The sequence below is a fragment of the Patagioenas fasciata genome, chromosome 2, assembly GCF_037038585.1.
Source record: "Patagioenas fasciata isolate bPatFas1 chromosome 2, bPatFas1.hap1, whole genome shotgun sequence".
In the NCBI taxonomy this organism is placed as follows: domain Eukaryota; kingdom Metazoa; phylum Chordata; class Aves; order Columbiformes; family Columbidae; genus Patagioenas; species Patagioenas fasciata.
In genome coordinates this window covers 113,500,881-113,528,686 of record NC_092521.1, presented here as the reverse complement: position 1 = coordinate 113,528,686, position 27,806 = coordinate 113,500,881, and the positions used below count along the sequence as shown (strand labels likewise).

Genomic DNA, 27,806 nt, shown 5'->3' with positions numbered 1-27,806 from the left:
CAGAACACATTTTTATTATTATTTCAAACTTGCATAGGTTAAATCTCACTTTCTATTATTATGGAAAAATATTTCTGAAACAAGCTTACCTCAATTTATTGGCCTGGTTTCTGATATGCTTTGTTAGAGCAAGTAGGGATAAATTAGCTCTGGATAAAAGGTAGCACAGCTTTTACCAAGTAGCTTTTTATCAGACTAAGTTTAACCAACAATTTTGTTCACACACACAAAAAAGGCTTCTGGAATATTTAGGCTTAACTGTTTGACAACTGGCATCAGCCATAGAAAAGTTTACTAATAATATAATTATCAATTAACACTACACAAGTATTTAAAAAAAAAATGGAAGTTTATTCATCTTTCAATGGCTCAAATAGCAAATAAAAGGACAGGATAAGGCATCAGCCAAGACAAATTTCATGTGTCCAGTGGCTTCATAACACCTCAGTTCCCAAGTATACAGGTTCCAAAGCAAAGTCACAATGTTAGTGGTTAGACTCCCTGGTTAAATAGACCCAAATGAGTACACAGTAAGATGAAGATTGGCTTATTTGCCACAGTTACATGAGTAACTTTAATTCTGCACTTGGCAGTCTACTAAATGCACATACAAAATTCCTATTGATAAATATTTAACATGACAAATATAACTTCTAAGACTTGAGTCCCTAAAATGTCTGTTAGCATTGAAGTTAAATATTTGTTATCTAGTTTGCTTGAACACATTTTAAATTGTCAGTTATAGGCTTACACATGTATAAAAAGTATAACAGTTCGTGGAATTGATCTAGCCTGTCTTAGCCCAGAAGAGTCCAAAACCCTCAAACATTCTGGTCTATTTTCAGTGAGGATGCAGCATACTAACCGTGCGCTAGTATTCTTGCTGTTCTGAAGCAACTGAGACAGTATGTTTTGTTTGGGGATTTTGGATGCACATGGTAAATGTTTCTGTGTTGCAAAGCATGTTCCATTGTTTAATATCAACATTAACTAGAAAAAGTAGCTACAATGTTCCCCATTTGAAAATCAACATAAAGCAGAATAAGCCGTACAAAACCTGCAAAGAGTTTCAGCGTAACACACCATGTTCCCATAGCTGAGTGTTAGGAACACAAAAGAATTTAACTGATGACACCAGAATTTCCCAGACAACATCTTAACTCAAAACACAATAGCGCTACTGAATCAGCTCCACTCCACCCAACTCCAGGGAGATAAAAGCCAAGGAACATCTAGACAAAAACCTACTCCCAGAAGGGAAGTTTCAAGGTATCAGCGTGTGAAGTTTTAAACAACCATTCCAGGCTCAGATGTGCCACAGGCTTATGACTTCAGTCTTACATGTGTTCTGGCCTTTTAGGTTTATGATACCGTACTTGTCTACCAAGTTACAGATGAGAGACTATGCCCTGTATTATTCACGATACCGGAGTATGGCACACAGGTAAAGAACAGACACGGCTATCAGACAGCTAGTTAGCACATCATTCACATCACTGCGCTCCCCAGACAGGATGGTCTTGGTCTCACACTGCTGCAACAAAGTCGAAAATACACCCTTGATTAAGCAACCTGCTATGTTTAGGTTTTAAAATTAAGGCATATTCAAATGTTTCAATGTAAAGGATTACATCCCTCTTCTAGGTTAATCAGGTAGTGCGGAACCACATATATTTTTCCCCAACATAACTGTTCGCATATACATTATTCTTTTCTAATTTGCATAACTCAATGGCAAAACAACTGCATACTGCTTTGTTAGGTATCACGTTCACAATTGTAATTTTCAAGGCAACAAAAGACAAGATGAATTGACAATTACCAGTGATAAAAAAGTATGCTTTACAAGAACCCACAAAGTAATACTTCCCCCCTCTGTTCACCATTAAAGAAAAGACTATGAAACACTACATTCAGAAGAAATGTGAGAAGGTAGGCAATTATGAAATGGACTGAACTTTGCTTCTCTTGAAGCCACATCATTTTTTTCAGTGAATTTGACTTTCAGTGCAGCTCCAATTCATGCTTTTCGCGGTAATTACAATTTCCAACATGTTAGAGTAATTTCAGTCACTTGAGCCTTCAATGGCATGCTTATAAATTATGGTTTTTATTAGTATGGTCAGGGTAGGAAAGGAATTCAGGGTTTTGATTATAAAATGCAACATCTTTCTCTGATCCTCTTGGCTAGGCTTTTTCTTTTCTTCTTCCCATTCTTTTCTTTGCTGTCTTCCATTTTTCTGGCTCTAATTTCTCTCATTAAATCAAAAAACACCTAAAAAAGATGTAATAATGTAAATGCCAAAACAGTCATGGACGTAAGACTTAGTTTAAGCTCTCATTGATAACATCCACTTTAGTTGGTTAGAATGAAGTAGGTTATGCACAAGCAGTCTAAGCAAACAAATATTAACCCAACAAATCTTACACTGGTTTTGAAGGCCAAGTTGATATGATGCAAACTTGTTTCTTTCACGGTATCATAACGTTGCCTGTCTTCTGATATTTGCTTATGGACCCTGTCAGAATTTTCCACAAGGACTGAAATGAGAGTCATCACTGTCTAGGATTTTTTTAAATGTATTATCTATATCCTACTAAGGAGACTCAAGGAAATCAGTTTACATTTCAAGTATTTTCAGTGCTGAACTGTAATGGCTGAAAAAGTACAGTAACCAATTCTAGAGACATATTAATGGAGCAGCATTCCATGGCTGGTATGTCCATATACAAGTCTAAACACAAAGTGACTGAAGGAAAAAATTTTTAGGTCAGTATCTCCATTAAACCAAAGCTATCAATCATACAACTATATAAACATTTTTTTATATCACGTAATCTCAACTGCAATATCAAAATCTACAAGTACATATGAACTTCATCTTCATCAAGTGGTTTACTTGGAAACAAAAATTTAGAAGTTGGAGAAACACCAATGACTTAAAGATCCCACTGTCAGTTAAGGCTTTATGATTGGACTGCTCAAGGCTACTTTACTCACTTGAAAAGCAGATCTCGACTCATAGAAGGCTACAGCAGATAATTTCATCTTTGTTATTTTACTGTTGGAAATCAGTTGAGCAATTCTAAGGCTTTTTTTTCCTCAGGAGATGTTATCTAGATCTTTGTCAGGGGACTTGATCCACTTACTTAAGTGAAACATGGACAATGCAGGGGCTGGGAAGCTCCTCTGTGGAGCTCAGTAGGTTTTTATTTGCAATGACACTAATCTCATATTGACTGCAGCCAAAACATCAGCCTCCATTACACAGGATACGAGGAAAATCAATGTTACTATGCATTGCCATCAAGAACTAAGATTGCCTTCAGATTTCTAAATGGGAATTAAGTTACTTGCCTGTACTTAAACCTGTGTAACTGTCAACTTGCTTAAGCACTGATCCTGTACTACAGTAGTTAGCTGCCTGGCGTACTCAACCTTCTAAGAAGATGCGTGGTGGCTCACCTTTACCAAAGTGAGTGGGAGCTTTCCCCAACTCGGCAACCTACTATACTAGAATTCAGAGAAGCCAGATTCCTTATAGAATAGTAACTTAAATTCACATAACAAGGCCCGTAACTTCAAATGCTCCAAGTAACTAAGAATAACTGGTATTTACTAGTGTCAACAAATCCTCATTTGTGACCTGTCAAACCTTAATATGAAACATGCCAATCTGGATCCATAATGCCACCAGCTCCAAAAATGACTCAGCTCTGTAGTAGCCTACTGCATGTTCAAAAGCTATTGACTAGAGAGCTATTAAAAATATATGTACATACACCTTTTTTTTTTTCCAACTGCTAAAGGATGGTGAAGTAGATTTTGAAGAGCTGGGAACTTCTACATGACTGTAATAGATGGATGTTAACTGCAATCATGCACCAAAACTAAAAGATGTACTATTACTAGTCTTTATAGCAACACCACCAAAAACCCAAAACAAACAAAAAAACCCCACAAGTTATATTCGACGAGACTGAGTTCTACTGCACTTAATTAGCTTAATTTTCTCTATAGAACAGCATAGAGTTCTTACTTGAACAATCAATTTCTTCAGGAAGTCAACAGTCAAGTTTAATTTACTGCAAAACAGAACTTGCATTACAGCTGCCATGCTGCAATTGACAGCTCATATGTAAGGATTTTTACGTTACAGAGTTTTTCAATGTGTGATCAAGTCTGCCAATAGCTCTGAAAGGAAAGGCTGGCACATTGAACTAAACTACGTATTTCTTTTGCCACACATTTGTTACTCTTGCACTCTACAACGCTGTTATCTTGACTTCTGTATTCCAAGAAATCCTGTCTTTTAGAGTTATAGATTAAATAATCACAACTAATCTATCATTTATCTTATTGGAGACTAAGATTCTGTCTTTTATCTCATGGTTTTCTGAACCAGGTTTTATCCCTGAAAACTCATGAGGCACTTCTAGGCTGTTCAAAGTTGAACAGGGTTCAACCATTCTTCATCAAACCAACATACCACCAGGCATCTGGTTAGATGAGGGTAGAGAGGGCTCCAATCCCTCCCTTACCTACTTTCATAAGCTGTTTCATTCTGGCTGAGGATCAGACAGCATTCCTCACTGTTCAGAAGCAGATTGGCTTCTAGTTATAGAAAATGCAATAAGAAGCCTAGGCCAAAATTGCTGCCTCAAGAAATTTTAAATGAAGTAAGGTCTTGTATAATGACTCCTTGCAGTTTGGGATGGGATAAACTTGTTATACCTAACCTTTTCACTGTTCTACATGAAGTCATTGAGTCACACACTCATCACAAGCTAAGAGAGAAAAGTATATGAATCAAATTTCATTAAAAAACTGCTAAATAATGAACGTATAGAGCATGACCTATAGAAAAGAGGTACAAATTAAAAACTGATGGGGAGATTCTTTGTATAAAGTTGTCAGTTATTACCTTGTCAACATTAGCTCGTGTTTTTGCAGAAGTTTCCACATAGTTAACATTCCACTGATCTGCTCTGTTTTTTGCTTCCTCTACTGAAACTTGCCTTTTATCTTCCAAATCTGATTTGTTACCAACTAGCAAAAAAGGAACATTTTCATCTTCTTTCACTCTTAAGATCTGTTCCCTGTAGAGAAAAAAAAGAAAAAGAAAAAGAAAATTAAACTTGGCAAGGAGTACTATTATTAGAACACAAAAATAAGAACTTGGATTAAATACTCTTCCAGCTCAAAGTGAAAACCCACTTATTTCTTTTATGAAGTTTACATAAGATTAAAATCTTAAACCTGATCATAACGCTATACAGGATGAAGCAAAGACAGACAACTAGTCCTCCAGGAAAGGAGGAGGTACACCAGTAGGAAACTAAGAGAGTACAACAGGTGAGAATTTATATTATTAAATCCTTCCCTTTACTACAGGTGTTACTTGATGAAAGCATTTACCATTGTTTTTATATTACTGTTTGTGATTGCAATCTTTAAGCTGTTCAAATTTCAGTTTTGCTCTTGATTTTTTCCTGATAAAATGCCTGTGACATTTTAAAGCTAATAAAATGGTCTACAGCATAGCAAGAGAAAATCTCTTCCATTCAGGAATCTTTCGCAAGTCAATTATATTCAGTCACTGCAGAGATTCAGTTAAGTGCCAGCATACAGATACAAAGAGTACATGCATCAGATTTTTAATGGCAGACCCTTCTGCTGTTTGAACTGCTAGGATGAAGGTTTTAAAGTTGTAAATAGAACTCAGCACAACAAATGGTTTGGTACATAAATCTTCAACACTGAAAAAATAATCAAAGTTTTCTTCTAATTGAAAATGCATTAAAAGTACTCAAAAGAATGTGTTGGGTTTGGGGGTTTGTTTGTTTGTTTTCTGGAAGAGGGATACTCTATGTTTTGTCTTAGAAAGCAGTATAAATTCAGTAGTGAAATGTAGCCCTTTATAGTGGAGCAATTTCTGAAAGACTGAAAAAAGCACAGAGAAATAAATTCCTTTTGCTGGCTGAGGTAAAACCTGTTGCCAGATTTAAAGCTGAATGGAGAAAAGCTGAAAAAAGTTAATTTAACTGATATTCTAAAGAGCCTTGATTTGGCGTCCAGTGTTACAACAAGCTCAGAAAAGCATGCAGTCTTGTGGAAGAAGTCTACTCACAGGGATAAGAAACTGCAGATAGCCCCAGTTTTTTTTTTTGTAAACCAGCAAATATATATTTGAGGCAGGTTGTAACACCACATTCATCTCTGAGGTGTAATTCAAACAACATTCCTCCTCTGCCTCACACATATCAGTTCAAATATTTTAACAGGGTAGTAGTTCAAATAGTCAGTGGATTAGGAAGGGTGTCCAGAAGTAACTCAGTGTGTCACCACAGTTATCTGTGCAAATAAGACTTCTGCTGAAAACTAGTAGCTTTCAACACTAATTGTTCAGGCAATGCAAAACTATTTCACCATGTAAAGAGTTAATCTAGCACTGATCCAGATGACTGTTCTCCTTTGAGCCCTCTCTGAAGACTGATATCTCCTAAACAAGAAATACCTTATTAATGATAAGCCATCTTGAAATCTAGAATTTAAAAAAATCATTAGAGTCAGACTAATTGTACTCAAAGCAAGAGTACACTTTATCAAGCTGCCTTTCAAATATTTAAAAGTTTAGCCACCGCAGGTCTGCTTTCTATTGAATATATATATATATGTACGTGTGTATATATAGATGTGTGTGTGTATATATATGTGTGTATACATACACACACACACACACATATATATATATATGTTTGGAGCTATGGGATTTCAGAGTACACCACAAACCCCTTCAAAAACACCAAATAGCAGCAAACAGCTCTCCTGTTGGGAGTTCTGCAGTTCCAGCAGAGCAAAATTCCATTGAAACAATCAACCATCCAAATTCTTCTTGTCACTTTCTTTCATACCTGCCTCTGAAGTAGTACTCCCTCAGGCTGCTCAACAATGCCAAAGGTATTTTAACTGTACCTTCAAGAGATACAGGTTACTTGTACAGAGAGGAGAAAGAATGTAATTTTTCTGAGTTACATTTTAGCATTTAGGTTTCTACATTTTCAAAGACAATTTGAATGGTACTTTCAGATTAGGATTCAGATTTTTTGTATCTTCACTGAAGAGATTATTTTCTTCCATTTTGCTGTTTCAGCATGTGTATTGTCAAGACTCACCTTTGCTGGAAAATCAGGACTTCCTCTAGAACCATAGAATATAATGTATTTTGCAGCATTAACAGGATTTTAAACATTTGAATAGGTCATTTTGCACTCTAGAGGAGCCCAACTATACTAAACAGTCCTCCAGGACTGACAATACCTCGCATAAGCCTGCAAACCAATCAAGGCCTGCCCCTCCCTTATTCTCAAAATATATACCTACAGAGACAGAAATAAATAGAAAAGGACACCAGCAGAGGAAAAGCTCACTTTCTCCCCTCTCCATACCTCTTTCTCCTCCCTCAGAGATACTAAACACATTCTGATACCTAGTGCTAATAGAAATGCGCCAGCATCTCTGAGAAGCCTTATAACAGTGGGATGCAGATAATTTCTTTTAAGACTTGTTTCCTTTTATCTTAAAGGTTATTTCCTCTCCTATTTTGCTACACTTTGAACTCGTAAAAACAAAACAAAACACCAAACCATTCTGGTCTCTTTTGTCTTTTTTTTTTTTTTTTTTTTTTTTCCTAAATACAGTGATGAGTGCTTGAAATAGGCTTTAATTCTCAACCAAAACCAAGCACCTGTAATACACAGCTGCTTGTTTAAAGTTTCTTACCATTATACAGATTATAATACGCTGCATGCCTGAAAAGCATCTTAAAAAACCCTACCCTGTTAAATCTTTATTACACTGGAAAGATCCAGTCTGAAATTTAGTTTTTTACCACAGTGCTCCCTATTAAGTAAAATACTGACTTGGATGGGAAGGGTGAATGATATGCAGAATTCTATGCCAAACTTTTGTCTTGTAAATTCAAAAATTTATATCAGTATCTTTCACAGAGAAAATTCCATCCAAGAAAAACTGAAGCAACAGACTTACAGCAGGCCTTCACATAAAATGCATAGCTACTACAGATATGCAAAGATACTTCTCATTTCTGTGGCTCAGAAAATAATTTTTAAGAGGTAAAATGATTTGTGTTGTTGCTACTACGCATTTCACTCGCCCAGAAGACAATGTATATACTTCACATCATCTAAGACTTTGCAGACAGACATCATCAGACATGGTTCTTCTGCACAGTTTCCAACTCTAATCTGGTCACATCATCTTTATAACTATGAAATATTCTAGTACGAAACAGCTGTACATGCTACAGCTGCCCTTTTGCTCCAGGTGGTGCTTCACAGGTTAAGAAAAACACAATATAATCCTCTATATTAAGCAAGAACTAAAGACAACTCTGGAGAGTATGCAGTATTGTACATACATTACAAGCAACCATACAATCTATAAGCAATTTTTCTCAGATCCATTACTTTGGATAGCAGTAGGCCTTCTCACAAATATTGCTTCTTAGCACAAGTGCCAAGCAACACTGATTTACAAAAGGCAGAAGCTTTCTGAACACTGCTATATTGCTCAGTGGCAATAGCCTTTTTGGTATTCAGAAACACAGCAGCAAAGATCTCTCAAGTGGTAGAGATAGCAAAGGCATGGCTAGGCAAATGTTCAAAACATTATCTGGCTACAGTAAGCTGTCACCTAACCTGGACTATCATAAGGATATTACAAAACAAATCACTTGTCATTATCTCACTGTAATTAGAATAATTATCTTGCCTTATAATTTACCTGAAGTCTGCAGTTGCTGCAAAGGATTCCAGCTCTGTAATAGAGAAGACGCAAAGAAAGCCTTCTCCGCTTCGGAAATAGTTGTCTCTAATTGCAGCATAGTCCTCCTGCCCTGCTGTGTCCAATATATCAATTTGGACTTCTTCCCCATCCAGAACCACCTTTTTCCTGTAGCTGTCTGCTTTCGTGGGCTCATAATCTTCAACAAACTAGGAAAAAAAAAAACAACCTTCATGGTATAAAATCATGGCTGTACAAGGCAAATACTTCTATTTGCATATAAGGATATAACGAACACCTTATATGGTTACAGTAACTAATAAGTAAACATATGTATTTAGGTTATGTGACAAACCAAATAAGTATAGTTAAAGCAGACTCTCTATCGGATCAAACAGTTCACAGGTTTGTGCTTTCTTCAGGCATTACAAGGAAATTTTAAAGATAATGCAAAATACCAACATCTGTGCACTACCCTAAGCCTCTGCTGTTGGTCAAGCACAACATCTGGCCTGGTTCCATTATGCTATCAGGCAGTCCTGACTTTGAATATGTTTAGTATCAATTTTTAAAGGACACTAAAGCCATAACTTCTGTCTTTTAATCAAAAAGAATTACTTTCACTGGCAAAGAGTTGGGAAACAAGAAACAGATTTTCTTTCCTTTCTTCAAAAGCAGCACCAACAAAACATGGAAAAAATTGGTTATAATTTCAGGCATCATGCAACTCACCTAAGTGAAGAAGCCTTGAGCTAATAAACCTAAATAAGTTCTAGTGAACAATGACAAATGTACTGATAACATGACAGAGCATCTAATTGCTTTGAAGTCTGAAAAATGCGCAATTATACCTTCATAGGTATCTCAAAAAATAATGCTGTTCAATTTAATTGCTGACTTTCATACCACATCGTATACATTTAGACCCTTTCAGAAAATCACTGTATCAGCAAATGTTTAATAACACTATGTAGCACACATCTCCTGAAACAATTTCTGGTTCAGATTCTTACCTCATCGTACATAAACTGTAGTGTTAAAGCAGATTTTCCTACACCACCACTCCCAACCATGATGACTTTGTGTAAAGCCAATGAATTCTGTCCTTTAGGCTTATTTGCCGCCATCTTTGGATTGCAGAAAATTCACAGGTATAAAATGAAAAAATCTAGAAGAAAAATATAGGTTCATTAGTTTTCTTCCTCCCACATGCACTGTTTAAACTGAATTTGTTTTAAAACTCTACAGGTCTAGGGACTTAATTTCAGTTCTGCTGTCTTCAGTGAGAGCTACCTGCTTTTTCACTGGGAATCCCACAAATTGTACTGAACTTATCTTTTTTTGTAGCATGAGCAAAGAAAGCATTCACCACTTACAAAGGGCACAAGTGGGTTTACAGCATACAAGATCAATTAAGGGAAAGGATTTACACTTTGGCAATGTAGCGTTTTTCTTTTTAGAGACATAGTACTTGTCAATAATTCTTGTTAGTTTATTAAGTAAGAACTAAAAAAGGAAGCTGCAGTGAGTCAACACCATACAGGAAAACATGAGATATAACAGCTGCTAGGAAATTAAACAGACATTTGAGGGAATTTCCAGCTTAAATAGCAAGAACCAAGACACAGCAGCAGGGATTAGCTAGTGTATTTTTTCAGAGAAAAGCAAGCATGTCACTTAAAACCTAAAAATAGCCAGTAAGTCAATCAGGAACCAAAAGAATAATCTAGTTTATGCACAGTAGAAAGATCCAACCTGCCTTCCTAGGCTACAAGTGCAGTTATTCCATATATTTGGAAAAGTTGCCTCAATCCCTCAAACACAAATCTCTGGACCTCACTAATTCCAAGGGGCTCTATGATACTTAATTCACATACAGTATAATGTGCATGTGCACACATACGAAAAGCAACAATCTCAAAGCTTTTTTTAAAAATTAAGGTTAGGGTTTTAGCACATCTCCAACTACTATCTTCCCATATCTTCATTTCATTCCCCCACTATCCCAAGAGCAACATAAGGGTATTTGTGTTATATGAAGACAGAAGATTTTGTCTGCTTGCACAGTTCTTAAGACATGAGAAAGTCCCGGCACAGTGACAAAATGTACCCTCCTCCAGAGATTTAAGATCAAAACAAGCTCTGATATCCAAAAAACACAACAACACATTACAGGACATGTAAACACAAGAGACATCTATTGCAGATCTCGTTAATTAGAAAACTCAAAAAGAGCACATACACATGGCAGCACAATTTATATACAGAACTATCAGATAATAATACAGTGCAGCAAAAAGACATCATTACATCACTACTTTTACCCATCATGATCATTTGACCAACTCATAGTAAAATTACATCCTCCTGCATAATGAATCAACCTTGTGTACAGCTTAATCAGAATATGAAGCATAACAATTTTCTGAAAACTTATATCAGTAAAAAAGCATACTGGTTTTGGCTGGGACAGAGTTAATTTATTCGGAGTAGCTTGCGTAGTGCCGTGTTTTGGATTCATGATGATAAGAGACAGATGTTTTAGATGTTTTGCTGAACAGTGCTAACATAGTATCAAGGCTGCTTCTGGTTCTCATGCTGCCCTGCCAGCGAGTACACCGGGGTGGGCCAGCAGTGGGGACAGTTGACCAGGGGGATACCCCATCCCACAAGCTCAGCATTAACAGCCCGCAGGGAAGTTTGCTGGGGCTGTCCTTGCTCAGGGCACTGGCTGGGGACTTTTTCCTTTCCAAATATCTTACCCATCCTGCTGGCAAGGGGGAAGCGAGAAAGCAGCTCTGTGGTGCTTAGCTGCCTACCAAGTTTAGCCCACAACCCATGTGAAAAACTCTCAAGATCATGTCAGTAACAGCACCCATTCTGTTGTCAAAGAATTCTGAACATGCAACTGAAAATTAAGACACTTCAGTTGTTTTTTCCCCAGAAAGGTTATCTAAGTGAAATGAGCATGAGTAACTATAGAGATGTAGCAAAGAAATATAACTAACATTATGTTACAAGTTCTTTTAAAACAGAGATGGATGAGAACAAAAAAAAAAAAAAAAAAAAACCACACACAAAACCAGTTCAGTTTTGGCCATCATTGCTTAAAATGAACCACTGCTTTCTCTTTACTCAAGAGGGAGTACGAGAACATGAAAACAGCTCCAAGCCATGTGTACATTTTCAACCTACTTCACTGCATTTTGAACTACTCCACATTGGTTTGTCTTTGTACTTTTTTCTTAAAAGGAAACACATATACCAAAAGTTGTGCTTATTTGTTCTATTACGTATTTCAGACAAGTAATATAAATAAAGTTCCTCTGAATTCCATCAACTGAGAACAGCTCAGTTTGCCAAGTTCAGATTACAATACACATTCTCAGGAGCACATAAACTGAAGTGTTAGTATACCTGATTATAGCCTATACTAAACCTCACAAAGCAATAAAACAGACTATTCTTCTACATGCAGTTAAATACTGGAAGAGTCCAAATTAATTCAGGACTGCTGACAGGTAAGTTTGTGCAAAATCAATACTACAATCTGTGAAAAATTTCAAATACACAATAGTAATGTTTCACTGCAATATGTGTTATAAATTAACCTACACTCTTTAAGTGGATTGAGAAATGTGACAATTATATTTTACTAGAAGTTGCAATTTAACAAGTAGTGTCTCACTGCGACAAAGAGAAGTTGCCACTTTTTGTACTTTGTGCAACAGCTGACACATACTTGAAAAGTCAAAACAACTATGTCCAACCAATAAGATCCTTACAAATAATCAGGTCAGTGACAACGCTCCTTTTTACTGAAAGTTCTTTAACCAGAAGGATTTTAGGGCAGCCAATCATTTTCAGAAGCCTTGATAACATCTTTTCAAAGAGACTAAGTCAAAGAAAGAAACTTGGAATTAAAAAAACCTGACCCAACCAGTCAAAGCAGTATACTGAGTCATCAATAACTGTCAGTGAACAACATTTCTATTAAGATCATGAAGATAAGACTTCACACTACCACAGACCTCAAATCTTAAAGACAAACTTATCATAAATACTCTGCCACATTTTGTAGTGGGAAGAAGCTCAGGAAGGTCAGTTTGCTCTCAAATTCTTCACCATGCAATAAAGATACAATTCTGGCAAAATTCAGACCTTCTGAAAGGCAGATAATGTGAAAAGAAATATGTTACAAACAAAGCAAGTACAGTCTGATACTGTGCAAGTGACACTCAGTCCAGAGAGGCTGCTTCAGAGCAAGTATTCTGCCAGAGACCAGAAAGACCTTGAAAGTGATAAGTTTTAAACTATTGTCATTTAACTCCACCTATTTCAGACTGGTTTCAAAAACAGAGGAACATAGATTCTAATTTTACCAGTAAAGCACCTGACATGAAGTTTCATACAGAATAAATTTTTCTACTCTTAATTTATGTAGCCTGACTTATTTTCATAAGAAGTATTAATCTGGGTCATATCTAGTTTCTAAATTGTCCTCATTTATAACTGATAAAAATAACAGACTGCAGCAAGAACCCTGTTGTATGAAGCTCAAAAAAAAGCATACTTGCATATGTGTACTGTGATTATTATTATCTTTTTAATCTTCACAGTGCAAAGTTGTTTTGGGGTCAGAAGATAAATACAGGCTTGTTCTTCAGTAGAATCCTTTGTCATCCTACAGCAGAGATAGGTTAACACAGAGCCAAGCAGGGTGTTGTCAATAGCTGCATTATCCATTTATACAGGTCAGCTTTTTATCACACCCACTGGTAATCCCCATTGCAGCAATACAGCTGATGACACATATGAAAGTTTATTTTTAATCAGTTCTTCCTGTGCTCCAACAGGTTGGAAGAGAAGTGAAAGCTTAACTGGCTCAACAACGTACTGCCATACCTTCACTCAGAAGGCTGACAGCATTGTCTAACCACCATGCTATGGATCACTCCTCACCTCTGCTGCAGATAAACTCCTAGGAAACTGCCCTTTTCCAACATGCTTGAGCAGATAAGGCACAAACAAATGAATCTCAGTGGCTGCTCCACCAAAGTAAGCAGTTCTCAAAGCTCCTATAGCTGCTCATTGCCCACTTGCAGATAATGACACCCACAATTCTGTGCTCCACTTAATGGCAGGCTTCCAGCTGGAGCCAGGATTATTTTTGTAGAGCCAGGTTAGGGAGCAATTAGATTAAGTCAGAAGAACTACAGGAGCAGGAATCATAATTCTTGTTAATATCAGCAATGGTATCTTGTCTAACAGCCTAGATATCTGGTCAAGGGAAAGAAGAGTAGGCAGTTAAATAACTTTTAAGTTCCTAGGTGATTAGGATCACATAGCAACAGGAACCTGTACCTGGAGCTGTAAAACAGTTGCGTGAGTGACTGGCTTCTACGTGTACCAATACTAACTTCTCCAGAGTTTCACAGCTTACATAGGAGGTCCACTGTGCAAGAAATACAACATTATCTCTAGTCCCCGATGGATTTAAACACAACATTCAGCTCCACCCAGCAGAGGAGTGAGCTGGAGAGTGTTCCTGTAACAGGACTTTGACACGATAAGCATCATGTTAACTTTTCTTTAAAGTTGTGGAGCACAGAGTGGTTATCCAGATCTGCAAGAGTAAGAAAGATTATCAGGTGCCAGCACAAAAAAGGGTTTTCATCTCCATGGACAATGTTTTCAGGAAAGATATCTTTGCAAATACACAACAGGGAGGAAGAAAAAAAATAATGAACCAGGAATCTTTGATCTCTCTACATTAGTCTTTATTTTCTCCTGCCATCTCCTTCTTCAGTCCAATAAACTGAGACCTAAAAATATGCTCTTGGGTGAAAACCACTGTATGGTTTTTATCCCCTCACTCATCTTGCTCATCTGATTAAATTCAGAAGACTCCTCTTAAGTTGTCCTATTTCTCAGATGGCTTTTTCTTCCAGGATAACTTACTCCAAAACAGTTAATCAAAGCATGTGTCCTTACCTATCTGTGCCATTTGTCCTCTACATCCCTCTCCTCAACAATTTATACACTAAAAGGGAGCAAAAAAGTGGTCAGAGTAGCAACAGACATACAGCTCGGATTGCTTCCTCTCCTTCACAGGGAGCACTGCTACAGATTTCTCCCTCTTTAGCCAACAGCACATACTCAGGAAACTTAAGGGAACAATAATATCCAAGACACCTAAACCTCTGTCAAAGACACCCCAAAATGGCCAACAGGCCAAAAATTAAGGAAGAGCAAAACACATGATCAGACTCATTTTCTTACCAAATGTGACTACAACGAGGTCAAGATGCTACCCTGTTCATTTTGATCCCCTGGAGTCTCGTAAATGCAATGTCAATGCGAACAGACCAGGGAAGGAGAAGCATTACACTGAAGACACATCATTACAGGCACAAATTCAGCTGGCATTCTCTGCAGTGCTATACACAAAGCTGAATGCAGGCTTTGTGAAAATGCAGTTGTCCTTAACAGGAGGACTTTGATTTGCTGCAGGCATTTGTTTGAAGGGGACTAGTTAAACATAGCTTTGTGTTTAAAGACAGTTGGTACAGTTAGTATAACAGATTCTAGTTAATAAGCAGAGATAGTGCTGCCTTTCTTCAATTACAAAACAATTTCTCATATTGTTTTTTATAGCATTCATAAAACTATGACATCAAAACTGAATTCCAGTTCTTTTGTTTCCTTTCCTTTAAGAGAAGATTACATAAAGATTTGCAAGACAGTCATATTAACCTGATTACCCACTCACTTTTATGATGAGTAACTTTCCTCCCTGAAGACTATTTTATATAATAAGCATCAATTACAACTGCTAACTCATACATCACAGCACCTGTTTTTACTCTGTTTTTTAACTGAGTTAGAATTTGACACATTTGAAAGAACAGGAATAACTTAACTGAAATATGTGAGCTATTTGCACAATATTAAGAAGTACAGTTAGAATGCTTTGACCAGAATACTTGCAAAAAGGCAAAATAATGTATCAGACATTTACTGAACAATTAAAGAAAATTTAGTAATGAAGACTCATGTTTGCCTAAACAAATAACTTAATATTTTAATTTTTTAAATTCTCAATTATTATTTTTATTTTATTATTGATTAATTTTTATTTTAAATTCTTAATTTTTTAATTCTGAATTCTTTAATTAGACAAACTAATACCTGCACTACTCTGTATTTTACACTTAGTATAATCAGCTCCAGAAACATTAGTTACAACTTTTTATCTTATTCTGAAGTGAAAATTTATAGTAATTATGTCAGTAACCCCGTCTCGTAAAGTGAGATCGAATATTCACCGAAGTTTTTAATTCCCACAAAGTGATTCCCAACTCTGTTGCCTTGCATGACCTTTCTGAAAAAAGCACAAGATCAAGAATTTTTGAAGCGTCAATGTTTTCATGTCCACAGGAACCATCAAGCAATATAATCTTATCTGTTACTAAAATACTATGATTTTATCCAGTTACTTCATTGTTTATGGAGGCCAGTAGTTTCAAATTGGCTAACAACAGCAATATTATGCTTTGAGAATGTACTGTTTGAAAATTATCAGCACAGACCAGCATACTAGATGCAAAATATCTGGAAGACACCTCAGGAATGACTCAAATATTCCTGCAACGAAAATGTTCCTGGAAATGGAGGCAGGCAACTCCAGGCAAGCAGAACCAAACCCTCCCAACAGCTGCTTCCAATTACGACATCCAAACTAGATCAGCAGAAACACCCTATGACCCAGAAATAGATGAGATACATGGGGACAGTGGATGGGATACATGATGCCAGCAGTTTTAAGAGCTGGAGAGCAAGGAAGCTTTTTAGGTTAGATCAGCATTACTGTAGTAAGTGTCATTCCACGCCTTGACTTTGGTGTTTTTATTATAGTTTGAATATAAAACATCTGTCAAGCTCTGCACAAAGTAATACCAGTATTTTATTAGGGTAGAATATTTTGAATATTAAATAATAACTATAAATTCTAAGTAGTTGCCTAAAGAAAGCCAAAACTGAACTCAAATATTCAAACCTATCTTAGAAATGACTAGTCTCATCAGACAATGAAACAGGCCACCTGAAGCTCATCCTCAGAACAAGTCAGAAATGCTTTCACAATAAGTCCTTTCCTTTCTCCTGAAAATAATCCTTTGACCTAAACCTGTTTAACCGGGAATTTGGACTCATAGCTTCCCATGACTTTACCAAGTTAAACCACATTCAAGGTTTGGTAAGAACCCTTAGTTCCAAAGCTTTCTAGTACGCACCATAAAAGGTGCTTGTCCCTCCCACACCCACAAAACAAATTTACCAAAGGTGACTACACATCTACTAAAAACAAAAATAAAAATAACAAAGGGTAGAAAAATGTCTTAATTTCTATCTCTCAGCAGCAGCATACCTCCTCAGGCAAAAGACCTACATTTTCCCTGTCTCTCGAGACCAGTACATCAAGTTGTTACAATATTCAGGCACTGAACCTGGAAGAGTCAAACAGTGAACTCTTCACCAAGTAACTGAGGCCCCATCATCCTATAAATTACATCATGTTGCTATAAAGAACAGTGGTCCCCACAGCTCTGTGCTCTTAAGACACCCTTGCAAGCACTGAGATTCCTCCAACAAGAGGTCACTAACCACTAGCAAACAGTGAACAAGTTTATAGCCTTTCAGCAGTCTCCCCAAAGATCCACGGGGCCATAGTGCCAGCTTCTGGGCATAGTCATAAACAACGTGGCAGTCTCTGAACTGAGACTCCATATGTGTATTCCACATGTTTTAAGTCATCATTCCAGCATTTTGTTAGCAAAAAGCCTTTTTGGCATCCTGCAAGAAGACTCCTGAGGAGGCGCTGCCATAAAGAAATTTATTGAAATCCATATGGCACAGCACAAGAAAACCCTGGCAAACTTAGCAGTAGAAATAGTCTAGAATAAAAACAAGGTCTTCAAATTTTAAATCTTGCAGCATACTGAAAAGAAAATGAAGCGTATATAAAGAGCTGACAAAACACACAACACTCATGCCCAACCATGTGTTTCTGCAATGCTGATAAAAACTGAACCTCTCACAGGCTGACTGATATTCCCATACCTTCCTTCTGATAGCACTTGTTTGCAACAACTAGGCAGCAAAGCAGTTCAGAAGCTGCTCTAGACAAAAGCTAAACTATATTGGTTTTCAGACAGATTAGCTACCTAAACAAGCTTGCTGGCACAGTAGACATTTGAAAAACACATAGCTGAGCATGGGGAAAGCTGAACTGAAGCACCTCCAGCCTGTAAACACTGTGGAAAAACAATGCAAGTGTTGTGAGGTTCTTCAACTGCAATTTAGCACCTGTTGAAGATTCCTCACTTTTTATAAGTTATGTGATGGCTATTATGGAACACCTGGAAGAATTCTAGGTACTTGCAATGGTTTACCTGGACTGATCCAGAGGATCACTGGGAAAAGAAACAAACTCAAGCACAACACCTATATTAACACCAGCAGCTAGCTTGTTTTCACAGTTCAATTGACTGAAGTTACACTGTGAAGTAATTTTGGTAAGATACACCTTTACATCAGAGTCTAGAATACTTTGTTTCCTCAAGTTCACTACATGGCTGGCACCCTATCTCTATTCTAATCACTGAGGGAACTTAGCTTCCTGAGGGTGACACTGTTGAAGCAACGCTTCAACACAAAGTGTAGGAGTCATATCTTCTCTTAGATTAAATTTCTAAACATGAAGGTCTAGAATAGTAACAGAACGCATTCATTTTGTATTGATTTAACATTATATACCATGAGGAGAGATCTAACATTAACAGCAGTCATGGCAGAAAAATGAACACTTACATGTCACTAGTCTGTCCAAGCTATCTATGCTAGAGACTTGCATGGATTCAGAGGCAAGACAGATAAACAGGTACTACAGCCAATTTTCTAGCATAAGCAAAACTAAGGATGAATGAAAGGCTGGAACAGAAGAAGGGGACATTGGCAGTAAGGTTCCAATACCAAATACCTATTAAAGTCTCCTTACAAAAGTCAGGTCACACTCATGGGAGATGCTATGTAAACCAGCTGCTACTATTGAATTTTATTCAGCATTTGATTTGACACTTTTTCCCCCTCTTCCATAAAAGGGGCAAGGCATAGCCTACAGGAATGAATTTTAGTAATACAGGATCAACAACTCAGGGTCTTAGTGCTATTCAACTAAGGTCTGAGGGAAGAACTCCAGGCATGTGTCACCCAAGACACACTAGCTACAGCCATTTTCACTCTGTGTTTGAACTACAAGAAAGCACATTCAGAAGCTAACTTTTGACTGTTAAGTCAGGTACCACTCACACTTGCAAAGAGCTGCTGTTTCCATCTATTCTGGAAAGCAACAAAAATGGAGTTCCCTCGAAAGCACTATGCCAGAGCTTGCAGCATGGGCCTCAGCAGTTCACTTCCAAAAGCAGTTCAAGAGCTCTGCCTGCAAAAGGTGCTTACAGTATATTCGGTGTCACAAGCCCAGCTTGCTTTTTTCAACAATAGTTCAAAAGAAATCTCAGCAATGTCACTCTGTCCTTTTTGCCACATACACTTACACTTCAACATTCACTAAAGAAATCTAAGGAAGATTTAAATGTAAGCATTTTGACTCGGCTTGATGAAGTAAATTCTTTAAACAAAGTCTGAAGAAGGCTTCCAAAAGACATTTGAAAAAATTGGGTTTGCCAGAAAAAGTCCATAAATCAGGTTTTCCGCTAGCAGAGTATGTCCTTAATTGTTAACAACTTGATACTCTTCCTTTACTTAGAAGTTCAGTACGTCAGATGTGTATTTTCTAGAAAAAGCAAATATCCATATGGTCATTTTTACAGCCAGAAAGGATGACTTCAGATCTACACATCAAAACTCCACCCAGATAGTTTCACTGTTCCATCGGCAAGAAAGTTGACTTGTGACAGAGAAATCTAGAAACAAATGGCATCTGCAAAGCAAGAACAAGCTTCCACTATGCTCATGGCAGGCTGCACTCAACACTCTTAGGGAATCTAGAGAAGGGATGCTATCCACACCCTTTCCATAGGTCAGGGTTCTGGCTGGTAGAAGCAGCCTTGTTGCGTTGCAAGCGTCTCACTTCACAGTGAGACAAGTTCTGATGCTGATATAGCTCAGGGAGTTTATCCTGCTCAAAACAACTTATTTTGCCTCATCAGTCAGTCATATAGTATTATGGTGAGAACTCACATGAACACCCTTAAGTTCTTTCAAGGTATTAGTACCGACAGAATGAACACAGAAGCCTTGTTTGAATAGCACTTCTATGGAATTTTTGACATAGGGAAAGCTTTAAGCTTTCAAATAAAGCCTTTTGGAGGCAGGCACTGCCTTCTTCTGCGTGGTCAGTGCCCAGCTGGATGCAGTTTCAACAAAAGTAAAATAGGAACACCAAAATACACTATCCTTCACATTTTATTAATAGGCCTCTTGTCATGAAGGATGCAGGGAACAAGTGCTTCAGCAGGTGCAAGCACATTTATTTCAAAGGTCGCAGCACAAATGGTATAACACACAGCACTGAACATCAAGCAGCAGGTATCACCAAATTCTCCGCCTCCTCTTCACAAATACAGGCAGGCATTCTCTCTCCCCACAGGCAGACGGCATCAATACACCAGCCAAATGGAACCTAATAAAATAGGAGCATGTTGGATTTTACATTTCAAAAAATTCCTTTTATTCCTCTAAGGAATCACCCAGCTGTAGCAAATAAATTTCATTAGTGAAATCTGACTTGGCAAAGTAAGTTACTTCATTTGTTTTATAACTCTGCCATCTGTTTTACCACCCAATTACAATTGTGTAAGCACTCTTTTGTAGTATTATTGTAAGAGCATTACTTTTGTAGCTGTATTTTGTTCTGGTAACTTCTCCTCCTGTTTAGATTTTATGCAGTGCAAATTGTTCCTCCTAAAATCCTAATTTTTTTTTTTTTTTTTTAAATTCAGGGGAAGATGATTTCATATGCATGACTCACTGAATGAGACTGGTTTGCAAATACACAAAGACTAGTCATTAACCTTTTGAGTAGGTGACTCAAGGACACAAGTGGTTATAGACCTGACGGTGCATGGTAATACAGCATTCATGACATTGAAACAGTGTTTACTCTGATCCCTCCCCATTTTTAGATGTTGTTTATTCTAAAACTGTTAGATTTATGACTTGAAAAATTGGTAGAGTCAATTCAGTAGAACTAAAAAACCCAACCAGGCAATTAATTGTCTTTTAGTTCAATATATGCTTGCCAATCATATGACACATGATAGTGTTTCATGGTTATTTCACACATTATGGTCATAAAACATGTAGTGGCAAAACACAGATGGCATTCAGTTCATGAACTTAGTATGAAATTATTAATATTCAGGTCAATTTATTAATTTCCACATTAAGTTCCAGTGCAAGGTGGTTTTAATCTTGCCCTGCTTAAAATACTGACCAGACTTCTCTTGCAGTACCACAGAAGACATTTCTGAGTTAAATTCTCTTAAATTGTAAAGCAGTAACTTTTAAAAATTGGTTTTATTACCTATTTGAATTCTTATAGCTCTTATCGTGCACATGGCAATTCAGAATACTGCAGAACTGTTAACTGACTTGTAAGAATGTAAGTCTGTAGTTTTAACAGAACAAGCTGTTTAAAAAAGTTCTTTGTACAGAAATATATGTGAAAACCATGGATCAATTTCTGAAAACAGAAACAAGTACGCTCATTTTAGACTATATGTGTAACCACACAAAGCAGCTATCAAAAACTTCTGATAAACATCCTAAAAAATAGTTTTGTAATTACATTCCAAAGGCAATGAGTTTTGAAAAAGCGACCCTTTGAAGACTGTATACTATTGCACATCACTAGATGAGTCTCACGCATCTCCTTTCCTATGGCCAGACACAATGCAAAAGCCAAAGGCATTCCAGTGGTGGTCACAGACCAAATCCAGTTTATTTTAAAGGTCAGTCCCCCCTGCAAAGAACTACTATATAAGTCTGTCTACAGTGAAACTTGGTATTTTTATCAACACTTAACTGATTTAATTCTACACATGGTGCAATGCTAAACACTACCAGTATAAGCTGTATTGCTTTCTGTACACACGAACTTCTAAATTCCAGTAAGAAGTGACCTAATAACTTTTTGATGTTGCATGGTGTAATATAGGATTTCTTCTGGCCTACAAAACCTTCAGTACTAGTGACTTAAGAAAAATTTTATTTCCAGTTGATCACTTGCATGCTTTCAATTCAGCTGCAGTACTTCTAATAGCTTCAGTTCTCCACAGAGTCAGAAGCTCATTTTACATTTTTTTTTTCCTTGAGGGCTTTTTTCTTTTTTCCTTAATACACACACAGTCCGAATCATGCATAAGTCTGGAAAAGTTGGTTTTGTTAAAACTCATTCAAATTGTTCACAGATAATCACAGAATCAGAAAAATCACTCCTTCAAACTACTGGAAATCCAAGAGTAACTATACCAACCTGATTGGCTTAGTTATGACCATTTCAGTATTTTACCATATTATATTTCACGGTTCATATTAAAAAAAAAAAAAAAAAAAAACAAATAAAACAAAAATCAACAACACACAAACCCATCACCTACTATTTGGCTGTAAGATCTTTCTGCTTCAGTTTCTCCTTCCAGAATTTTTTTTTTTTTACCCATATCTGCAAAAAGGTCTTAATTTCTAAAACTGTAGTAACACCTACTAGAAAGATTACAATACAAAATTTTGCTTCTCAAGCAATAGATGGTTTTCTTCACTACTGAAGACCACTAGAACTAATTTGCTTTTGCAGCACTCTTCAAAATAATCCAGCCTGAAGAAACTCAAACTATGTATATTATACGTATGGTCCCATTTCTAACTCGCATGTCTGGCAGAGAAGAATGCTTTTGTTAGATTACTTCATTCCTCTGTCTTGACTGCAAGAGCTACAAAGCTCAACCTTTGCAAGACAGAAAATTTAACACATATAGGTTAACCTTCATTTAATTTTAATAAAAATATACACTCTTCTCCTAGAAACACACAACATGTGCCAAACCAAGTTAACTAAAAAGACCGAGTTTCCCAATAAGATCCAATGAAAAACGATAAAAGAGACAGGACAGTAACGAAGTTCCTCAAAATAAAAACCAGGACTTTCTAATGTTTTTTAATTATTCTAAACCCAAACATTTTATATTTTACTCTTCGGTCCTTGGGCAAAGAGGAGTTGAGAAATTCTAGCATTTCGGTGAGTAGCTGCCCTATAAAATATTTCTTTTAAGTGCCATTGTAATTGCAAGCCTGTCAGTAAAACTATAACTATATGCCTAAAGTTAATGGTTGACAGGGAACCAATTGCATGGGAGTATGCATACAGGCTTTCCTAAAGTATTCTGTGGACCAGCTGATGGCCTCTGGAAGAACACCATCAATCTACAGATTATAACCTCCCTAGCTCTGAACACAGGAAACCCCAGTTGGCAATGCCTGCAATGGGATTCCTTAACAAAGAACACAGACATTAACAATGAGCCATATATACTGGTTGAAAGTATTTTCCCCTCGCAGCAGAAGGGTAAAGAGCTGAGATAATGACTTAAGATCCAAGTATTATCAAAACAAGATGTAAGAAAGAAGACTTGGACACAGTTTGGATTACGATTTAGAATTTAACTCCTCTAAGTCTAAAAGGCAGCAACAGCTCCTGCTGAACGGGCATTACACAACCACACCTGATACACAAGTTCTTCCCAGAGAGAATGCTGCACCTGGAAAAACCACTTGGTTAACTTCAGCCTTTTTAATATTTCTTAAACAAATGTACCTGTATTTTTTAATTAATTGCTCTAAAACCAGTCCTTTATGTTACACTATACACTAAAACAAGTACTGATGCAAACCAAATTAATAATTCAGACTAGCAGCCTCCTTATTGTTCTTCATCAGTCTTTTAATTTTTCATTACTGTTCTTAAGTCTCCATTAAACATGGAAAAACAAACAAGTACTAGCATTTTATGTTAAGTTACAGTAGTTATCTTCCCACTAGGGTATGCCAAAAATTTGCCGACCACACTGAATTTCATTATGAAAGTTACATGTAGCCATCTTTTGTTCCTTGAAACACTAACCATTAAATAACATTTTAGAAGGTGAACTTGCTTAACAGAAAGCACTTTGATCTTTAGCCTAATGCATGTGATCTTTAAATTCTGAATGACAATACTGGACTGTATAGAGGAGTCCAGAGGGCAGTGTTTTCTGTCTATGTTAAGTTTTCCTGTTTTATTACTTCCCGTGCATATGAATGAGCTGGAATCTCAAAGCCATCATGGCAGGTCAGCAGCAGACAAAAAATACACAACCTGGAGCATGAAGCAAAACAACACTTTCAAAAAAATCACACTCATACAGAATATTGCTGCATCATTGACTTTGCAATGTGACCTATATCAATGTAAAACAAATTCCGTATTTGTTTTCAAATCAGTGACAACTTCAAAAATATAAGTGTATAAGAAGTCAGAGAATTCAAGTTGCAATAAGGTGTACTAAGCTATCAGTCACAGTCATACTCTACCAGTCACTGAAGCATTGCAATGAACTCTTAATTTGGATGCTGTTGAACACAAATTTTGACCTTACAGAAATTAGTTGTTAAGAGTATGTGATTTAAAGTGTTATTTCTTAAAATATAAGAGTTCTGAGGGCTGGAATGAAGCTTTATTTGCATGTTACACTAGAAGGTGGAATTAATTAAGGTGGTTAAGTGTGTAAAAACTTCATAATGTTGTGGTGTCATTCCAAAATAGCTCTTCCACACAATCACCACTTTAATTCACTGTTTGCGCTTGCTTTAAGAATGAGTTTCTACCAGCCTTGCTTTGAGTAGGGTCTTTACATCCATCTACTCAAACATCTTCCATGGCTTGACCTCACCAGTCAAGGGTGGGGTTTGGGACTGACACAGCAATTCTGTGGAAGTCTATCACAATAACATCTGTATGATTTCTTTTAGTTTGAGGTCTGAAATAAATCCCACTGGGCGAAGTGCTGCTGGAATTAACTACTTCCATACTAAAAGCCCTTTCAGGAAACAGCACAGCTATATCAACATGGCAACACTGGGACAGCCCTGAAATGACAGACGAGCTTAACTCTGCACTGTCTAATGGGCTTCAACGAGAGTACTGGCAAAGAGAAGGACTACACCACACACAGCTGGTCTTTAACATTTCTCACAGAAGTTTCATGTCTGGAAGATGTCCATGATTACAGCACCCTGTTTAATGTTGATAGAAACATTTCTGCCTGCCTATATGTGGGTGTTACACATAAGCATTCTCAGCCTGCTGGAGACAAGGACTGGAGCTCAAGATCAAGCCTAACAGTAGCACAGCGGAGTAGCACTGCATGGCTGATCCCTGCTACCCACCTACTAAGCACAGGTGCCAATCTCCTGTGCAAAATCACATTTTCCATAATTTACAGAAACACTTGTTTGGTCACACAGCGTATTTACATGCCACGTTTAAAATGAAACCTTGTGGGCCACTGCACCAGGCATTCCCACACACTTGCATCAAACGATGTAGAAAACTTACAGAGAAAAATACATTAATGAATTGTACTGGTAGGAATACAAAGTATATTGTAATTGCCTGAACTAAGGAGCCTATATCACAAAAATAAGCATCAGCAACTCCACTAAAGTAACAATTGCAGAGTTACTATGCAACCAACTCTCTTTATATCTCTTGTTTGTGCTACCTTCTTTGCATTCTTGGCTCCTCTCCATATTAGCATTATAAACTGATTACAGCATAGCTTATTTTGAATTCTCTATAGTAACTGTCTTTTTCATTACATCTCCTCCCTTTATGTTGTCTAACCTCTCCAACACACCTCTTTCTCCATTCTTCCCCTTGACACACAGCTTGGACATTTCAGTGTTGCCCCAAGGGTGCTGGAAATTTTGACAGTCAAAACTAATCCTAAACAAAACATTAGTAGTAAAGACTAAGCCACCCTCTAGACAAAGGCAATCAATTCTCACATTGGGTCATTCTAAGGCAGTGCTACTTAGCTTATACTACTTTTCTTTCCAGCTTGCTCTCACTCCTAAATACAGCACTGTTTTTTCTGTAGGAATTTCAGATTTTTCTGCTGCTGTGTAGAGCTCCTAAGACTCAGTCATATAAGCCTAACCTGCTGGGTGTGGGTTACACATCTACCAAAGAGATTTGACAAGCAGCTGTGCCCACTGACAAATCCTTGGTTGGTAGGTGCTTGCTCTGACTCACAGTAGTTAAAAAAACACAATGAGAAGCAAAACAGGATTTAATAACTCCCTGGTCTGTCCGTAAGGCACAATTGCTATAGTTAAAGTGACTCTAAGTTTTTTACACACACAAAGACTAGAAATAATTTCAGACTCTGCAGACAGTAAGACTTACCAATAACATTTTACAACCACCCCAAAAGCCAATTTTAAGTACGACAACAGACTAATAACATAAAACCATTTCTTCCCTACTTAGTAATTTATAAAATGCAAAACATTTTGCAGAACATTCAGTGGAGGCACAGTAATTATACCAACTGTTTTATTTCCTTAGTTCCTCACATCAATTCTTCATAAGGTAGGAAGGAGACTTAAAACAGTTGTCCCATAATTGCATCCGTGATGTGGGCAGAATCACACAGAATCACAGAATGTTGGGGATTAGAAGGGACCCCAAAAGATCATCTAGTCCATTTCCCCTGCCGGAGCAGGAACACCTAGATGAGGTTACACAGGAATGTGTCCAGGCAGGTTTTGAATGTCTCCAGAGAAGGAGACTCCACAACCTCCTGGGCAGCCTGTTCCAGTGTTCTGTTACCCTTACCGAGAAGTTTCTTCTCAAATTTAAGTGAAGCCTCTTGTGTTTCAGTTTGTACCCATTACCCCTTTTCCTCTCATTGGTTGTCACCGAGAAGAGCCTGGATCCATCCTCATGCCACTCACCCTTCACATATTTGTAAACATTAATGAGATCACCCCTCAGTCTGCTCTTCTCCAAACTAAAGAGACCCAGCACCCTCAGCCTTTCCTCATTAGGGAGATGCTCCACTCTCTTCATCATCTTAGTTGCCCTGCACTGGACTCTGGCAAATGCCTTACTGAAGTCAAGGTAGACCATGTCCACCACTCTGCCATCATCCATCCATCCTGTTATGTTCTCATAAAAGTCAATGATATGTTCACAAGAATGCTGTCACTAGCCTACCAAACTACCCGGTTCACTTAAAATAGATTTCAATTGAGATGCAAAATAATTTCAATAGCTTGGAGCCATTAGAAGTTTACTAGAAGCTGGCTGTAAGCACTCTCAAGAGGGTGGGAGTTCCCTGTACAAAACATACCAGGGATGTGATCAGCAACTCATTTTCAGGACCTCTATATCCTATAGCACTTTCTGGGTTGGCAAAACAAACAAATTTAATCACAAAGTTCCAAGATTTTTCTCATACAATTATTTCTTCTTCATTTGTGAAACTGCAGGGAAAATAGTGTCGTTGGGAATTAGCCGAAAAGCAGTTGCCTAAACAACTTTTTACATAACAAGACACTGTATCTCACTATTCTTCAATACCAGAGACTGCCATACATCAGTTTCCAAGACAGCAACACCCTTTGCCTCAGCAATTATCTTCTTCCAAGTCAGATGTACTTGAAATTTAACAAGAGTAAAAGCTCATCTCAGATGCAACATCCCTGTTCCATGGTAATCCCTTAGAAAAAGTAAACGCAAGGACATCAGTGCATGACTTAGGTTAAGAACACAACTGTTTTTATGGAAGTCAGTCTGAATACAGAAGACACATGGACCACTTCAGGGTCTCCAATACACTCATTTAACAGTCTTATGTTCTTCCTTGATTGCTTTCAG

General features: G+C 37.3%; 1 protein-coding gene across 1 annotated transcript in view; it reads right to left on the bottom strand.

The window, feature by feature from the left end:
* Positions 1-330: 330 nt before the first annotated feature.
* The window catches only part of RALA (RAS like proto-oncogene A), a 29,838-nt gene continuing 2,362 nt past the window's right edge, over positions 331-27,806 (bottom strand). Inside the window, exons 2-5 of the mRNA XM_065831607.2 lie at positions 9,820-9,974; positions 8,807-9,015; positions 4,926-5,100; positions 331-2,275 (exon numbers count right to left, since the gene is read on the bottom strand). Coding sequence (XP_065687679.1) covers positions 2,153-2,275; positions 4,926-5,100; positions 8,807-9,015; positions 9,820-9,933 — 621 coding nt within the window. The 5' untranslated portion in view covers positions 9,934-9,974 and the 3' untranslated portion in view covers positions 331-2,152. The remainder of the gene's footprint in view (positions 2,276-4,925; positions 5,101-8,806; positions 9,016-9,819; positions 9,975-27,806) is intronic.